This window comes from Microcebus murinus, chromosome 10 (assembly GCF_040939455.1).
Source record: "Microcebus murinus isolate Inina chromosome 10, M.murinus_Inina_mat1.0, whole genome shotgun sequence".
Lineage (NCBI taxonomy): Eukaryota > Metazoa > Chordata > Mammalia > Primates > Cheirogaleidae > Microcebus > Microcebus murinus.
Window position 1 is genome coordinate 18,153,444 of NC_134113.1, and position 6,620 is coordinate 18,160,063.

General features: G+C 40.2%; 1 protein-coding gene across 1 annotated transcript in view; it reads left to right on the forward strand.

Annotated features, from left to right (window-relative positions):
• Positions 1-6,620, forward strand: part of C10H12orf42 (chromosome 10 C12orf42 homolog) — a 133,474-nt gene that overhangs the window by 45,065 nt on the left and 81,789 nt on the right. The window contains exon 4 of the mRNA XM_012772685.3: positions 6,201-6,269. Coding sequence (XP_012628139.1) covers positions 6,201-6,269 — 69 coding nt within the window. The remainder of the gene's footprint in view (positions 1-6,200; positions 6,270-6,620) is intronic.

Sequence of the window (6,620 nt, forward strand, 5' to 3'; positions counted from 1 at the left end):
AGCAGATATACTTTTGTGCTTTTTTCTAGGAAACTGTTATAACAAGAGTGGACAAATAATATTCAATTTTTGGTTTTGAACAGTTCACTATGCATATTCATTGCTGAACAAGAAACTTCTCTACAAGGTACAATGTCATAAAAAGAAATTATATAAATATGTGGATTAAAAATCCATTTTCCCATTATTATACATGGGCTTCTGAAATAAGTGGCTGACAATTAGAAATTGAGGAATCAATTTTGTAAGCATGTATATACACAAAGAATAAGTTATTTTATTCAAGTTTGAGACTTGGTACTTATTTTGAGAGGAATCAGGTTTATATCTTCTTAGAATCAAAGCATCTTTTCATCCTAGATGATTTTGTTTTCCTTGAAGACAGGATTAGAATTAGGGACTGATGCATTTGAATTTAAAGTTGACTATTGTATGTGTTAAGCCTACTTCCTCACCTCCACACCCCCTTCCTCTGTTTCTAAGCTTTCCCAGATCTCTCTAATTATTTAGGGGGAGAAAAAGTCAACACTTGACCCTGCTGCCCTGTCTGGCTTCTGTCCCATCTCTTGTTCCCCATTCATGGTTAAACTCCTAAAACTAGTGTGTGCTATGCCCACAGCCTATATATCCACCTCACTATCTTTCTGACATCTAGTTTTTATGTTCGCCCTTGCACTGGATATTAAGTACGCCAGCTTAAGTGGCCAGCAGTTAGGGCCACCATGGAAAAGTGGAAGGCTGTAAGTGGCATAAGGCTGTAGCCAATGGGTAAACAGAGGCTAAAATCTTGGTGTATGTACTGGCCTCATTAAGTCCTGCCATGGGGCTGTATCTGCCAAGAGGGGGCTGCTATTATTATTATTATTATTGTTATTATTATTATTTTGTACTTTGCCTGAAGGCTTCATAGGGTTAGCTGTAGTTTTGTTAACAATTCTCTTGGTCCAGTCTTAGCCTTTCCTGTCTGATATTATTTTTCAAAATCTAGACCTTTAAAAACATAATAAATAAGCATGTGATCAAGAATGAAATCTCAGTTGTTTAAAGGGCTCAAAATTCTTTGTCACTAGGAGGTCTGTCCAAGGCTGTTAAAAATCTTAAAACCATGGGATCAGGATGAATTATAGTTGATCTTTGAAGCACACAAAGGTTGAGGTGTTGATTCCTGTACAGTTGAAAATCTGCGTATAACTTTTGACTCTGCCAAAACTTAACAACTAATAGCCATGTTAACAGAAAAAAGCCACCCACACTTTATAAAAGTAGATCAGTAACTTGCTGTCCTGGAACCAACATCACTTGGGAGCTTATTATAAAAACATAATCTCAGGGCCCATTCTGGACCTCCTGAATCAGAATTTGCATTTCAACTAGTCCCCAGGTGATTCACATGCACAATAAAATGCAAGAAGCCCTGGAGCAGTAACAGGTGCCTTCAAGAATAGTGTGTTCTCTGCATTCTGGTATTTAAATGTGTTTGCCTTTGAAGACTCAGGGAAAGGCACTGGGACTGTTGCAAAAGGAATGAAATAGTGCACTGGGATGTTGATGAACTCTTGGTCAAAATCAGGAAGTAATTTTCTGACGAAGAAAACTGCACATGAAACACTCCGCATTAGAACTAAGTAGACAACCTGAATCTTTTAAAAGGTTTCAAATAAGTGAGAAATGAGTTTTTTGTCTTAATGTCTTGCTCCTTTGCTTGGAAATAAAGTGACTATCTTTTTAAGGAAAGACTACTTCTTTTGAAAGAAATGCACTACCCCACGTGGGGACAAACATATGTTTTATTTGGTTGCAGTTAAATGACCTAGGCGAGGATTTCAAAAGCTTTCTCCTGGTTTCTGTTTTCCATTCCAATCCCAGAGGCAGAGCAAGTATTTGCTTTTAGCATAGTTGACACCCAAGCACGCTCCGCAAATGTTTCCACAAAGCCAGCTGCCGTTTATAGATCACTCTGGGAACTCCTTCAGTTACTAACCCTCGAGCACCTACAACCTCCTATTTGTGGAGGTATTTATAAGACAGGACGGGCTCATGAATCTTCAGATCTTTTGGGGGAGAGTGTTCAGGACTCTGGTTTGAAAAACTTTATCTCTTTGCTCAGAACGTTGGGCTCACCTGAAGACACTCTCTCTTCTCCAGTCTGATCATCTTATTGTATGTAGCCTTAGTGGGGAAAAATCCGCCCCCCCCATACACAAAATCAGCACATCACCTCTGTAGCATTTCTTGGCTAAATATTGTAGGATTGGAAATGCTGAGAAAATTCTTTCCTCCTCTAAAAATCTTCATTGCATTTAGAATGTATTTTTGGAGTGACTTTTCTGTTGATAGATTTTGTGGACACATGAAATGTTCTGTTTACTTCCTTTGCCTTATCACCAGTTCGGTAATGCTTGCTCCCCCGGGGTCTCTCCTTTATCTACCACGGTACCTTATCCTCTCCTCCTTTTAAAAATATAGAGTCCCTGAATGTGTTTAATGACTGACCTTTAAGACGATGTGCTGAATCCATTAAAAGGCTACGGTCAAGCACTCATCTGGAGAATGAAGTTACAAAATTGTCAGTGCAAAGACCTGCTACTGAGATACACTGGACGTACAGGGACTTGATTGTGGATTTAGTTTTTATTCTTCACGCACCTAATAGGTGGTTCAAGTGTGCAGACGTGTGTGCGCGCCTGCGTGTGTGTGCATGCCTGTGAGCGTGAACACAACAAAAACTTGAACCCTGTAGCACGTACCACCTGTTTTCACATCATTGTTGTTACAAAAGGTTTTTTTTTTTTCCCTTTTAATTAGCTGAGCTGTCCTATTTTTCAGTAACTTGCCTCTTCTCTAACATATGGGCTGCAACCGTATTTCTTTTCATTAGACCTGAGTCTTATTTGTCATTTATACCATACTTTTGCCTTTCTCTTTCACTTGCAAAGAAAGAGAGGTTTTCCTATTATTTTAGAGCAAAGCACCTCTGGTTTATGTGGCGACTCTTGTGGCTTTCTAAATGTACTTGATTTAGCTTTCAATGTGTAATTACTGCCAAACAAGTTAATTGCTTTATAAGTGTCCAAAATTCCCTGGATTAATTTTGCTTTCATTTACCAACCTTCATTATACATCCACTGTTCAACATAAACACAAATGATTGTTAATGAATGCCTAATGCCATATTCATTAGAAAATCAGGTTAATGACTGGCAATGAATATCCCAGCTACTTTATTCTTTCAAGCTTATTTATTTATTTATTTATTTATTTGGCTTGTTGTTTACAATAGCTTTTTTGTTTACAAAGAAATTCTACCTGTGTTCTAGCCTTGTGTAAAAATTCAGAGTAGAGCTTTTCTAAGGAATCAGGTGACTCCAATCTCTGATTCTTTTTTCCTCAAGCAGATACCTCCAAACTCCAAACTCATCAAATTGTATACATTAAATATGTGCAGTTACTTATATATCAATTACACTTCAATAAAGCTGTGTAAAATGTTTAAAAAATAAAACCACCAGAATGCACATGATTTCCTTGGGCTATTGGCTACCATAAAGCCTTATTTATTGTTTGGAGAGCAGAACTCTCATGATTGCTGTGTGCAGATGGTCAGGAGGTGTATGGAACAACCTTCAGAGGCATTGTTTCTGTGTCACAGTCTTGGTGAGTGATGCCACCCCCTTGTGCCATCCACAACCTGCATAGCTTTGAACAGTGGCACTGAGAAATAGCCATTGGAATTTAAAATGTGTCAGAGCAGTGTGGTTTGGGAAAGCATTCGGTGCTTGGCGCTGACCACCCTGGACAAAGGTTACCCTATCAGAAGATACCAGACATGTGAAAGTACATGACTGGAGTGAGTGGAGGGGAGTCCACTGAGTCAGAGGACTGAGGTACACAGTATGGGATGGGCCTGTCTCTCCACCCTGGTGCTTCTTGCTTTGTAGATGAGATTCCTTCCCGTCCCTGCAGTCATGGGGTTGCTTTCCCAGGCAAAACAGACAGCAGGATTTTGCAGGACTCTGCCACTGAAGCACTGGCTTGTCACTACATGACTATGTGATCTTGAGCAGTTTCCTTGTCTATCAAGTGTGAATGTTGGTGGTTTGGGATTACATGCAGTTCTCACACTCTGTGACTCCTTTTGGGATCAATGCAGGAGAGTTCTCTGCATTCTTTAAGCACATTGATTGGATGCTTACCATGTTCCCTGCCCAGAACTGAATTCAGGGGTTCCTGGACCTCACAAGGACACATCAAGGTGGCCCCCACGCCCCACCTGTCCTGCCCGGCAGTACAAATGTGGCACGGTTACGACACACTCAATTTCAGAGCTTGCTCTGATCTTTTGACCCTCCTGAATTATTTCCTCCACATTCCAGTAAGTCTATCTTCTTCTGTCACCTGGAACCTCCTTCTACTTCTCTCGTCACTGTCCTTCAGTTTTCATACTGTTACCAAACCAAGCATGTTTTTTCCATTGCACAGGATATCAATCACTGAAACAACAAGCTTTGCAGTAGAGAAATAGTTTTGTTTATATGGTGCCAAGTGAGGAGATGGGAAAACAGATCTCAAAGCCACCTGTCTGGAGGTAGGGTTAAGGGATATTTATGGGATAAAGGAGCAGGGTGGTCTGAGGTGTGGGGAAAGGGGATTGGAGATAAGAAAGGCGAGGGAATTGGTGGTCTGTGCAGGTGTAGTCAAGGTTCTTCATAGTGTCCTATGAAGGACATGTTCAGAAAATGGCAGCATTAGCATGATCCAAGGGTGGAGTTTTTGGCTATCAGATGTCAAAAAGTCACCCAGTGGACACTCACACAGGCCTAGTTGGATGTTTGGGGGCTTGAACTGGATAAGTGCCAACTCCAAATTCCTGAAAAACAGCTTAAGCAACTCTTACTATAGTGACCTATATGTCAAAGATATTTATATAGTTATATAGATAGATAGGTAAGGAAGTTAGTGGGAGTTTAGTCATGTATTGTTCAGCTACATTACTTTTAGCTATATAGGTTTAAAATCAACTAAAAGTAAGAGACTAAAAGCAAGCAAGGCAGGTGAAGTTTGACAGGCCCGATCAGCTTAGCCCTCAGCTTCAGTACTTTGATCCCAGAGAAGCCATCATCTCTTTTTCCATTTTCATGTCCATTTAGGGGTGTCCTCTATCACCCAAGTCTATATATTCTACATCTCTTGGTTCCACATGTATCTGTGCTCCATGTGCCTCCCCTTTCTAATGTTGAGTATCATTGAAATCTTGCCTTCCTTTGTGTGATTCTTTGGTGACTACCTCCTGCTTTAGATTCTAATCACCTTGAGGAAAGGTAGTGGCCATCGTGCCATTGCTTTTCTGACCTGTGCTTGCATCCTGGCCACAGGCCTGCTGTGGGGTCTCTTTCTTATGACCATAGTCTTCCCAGGCTTGTTTTAGCAAATATCGAGTAACAAAAAGTCAAAGACCCTGAGAATCCTGACTAACTAAATAAAAAGTGTCAAATTGAAAGCCGGAAGTATGAAAACAAATCCTGATATTGTCTTATTAAGTTTTGACATTTTAAGTAGAATTGCAAGATTCTCTATCACCGTGAGATTGTCAGGGTACCATTTCTGCCCTCCCTGAGGACACCTACCATATGTAGTATATATTTGTTTTAGTCCAGTTTCTACTGTGATAATTCTGCCTAACAAACAACTCCAAAGCAGTGGCTTTCAACAAGAAGCATTCGTTTCTTATTTATGTTCATGGGTCTCTGGGGTGGGTGTAGTTGTGTTGGGCTCAGCTGGGATTGTTTTGGGACTGTGAGAGGTACACCAAAGTCACATGGCAAAGGATGTAAATGTTTAATTCCATCTCATCCTATTTCATCCTAATATGTCACATTATTCTCAAAATACTTTGTTTCCTTCATAACATGTGTCACAGTTGAAATTTTACATTTATTTGTAAAAAATAAATTTTACCTTTATTTAGTTACTACCTGTAGTTTCCTCTGGATTCTTGAGGGTGTGAATTGTGATTTGGGCTCACCATTGTCTTCCAAACACCTAGGACAGTGTTCTGGACACTATCAGGTACTCAGTGCATGAGCAGTTATTGTTTGAATGCATTAGCATTTGTTCTGCCTAAAAAATCACCCTAAAGACAGAAATATATATTCGTGGGAATTATTGAAGTGACACTAAATGCCTGGTTTTGAATTTTTCAGAAATGCCCTTCCTACCTCCCCATTGTGAGCAGTGTGACCCTGTGGGAGAGAAGCGTCCCCCGAGCTGATGTGAGTAGGCAGAGTGCCACCGTGCAGGGCTCTTCTGCAGCGCCGTCCTTTCGGGTTCAGTTGCTTGATACATAAGAGGATTTGTTCCTGTGTATTTTTTGACCTTATAAAGTGAAGGATTTATTTTTTAAATTTCAAAATAAGAATGACGTTCAAAGACCATTTTATACAGAGCTTTGGATCCCTGTTGGAGAACCACACTACCTCCTTATGTACTCACAGGTTGTACACAGGAAAAACTGTATCAGTCATCTGATGAGTGACGATAGAAGACACAGTGCATTTGGTGTCTTTGCCGTGCCTAGATGTGGCACAACATGCAGAAACTAGGGTTTTATCTTACCACAATCC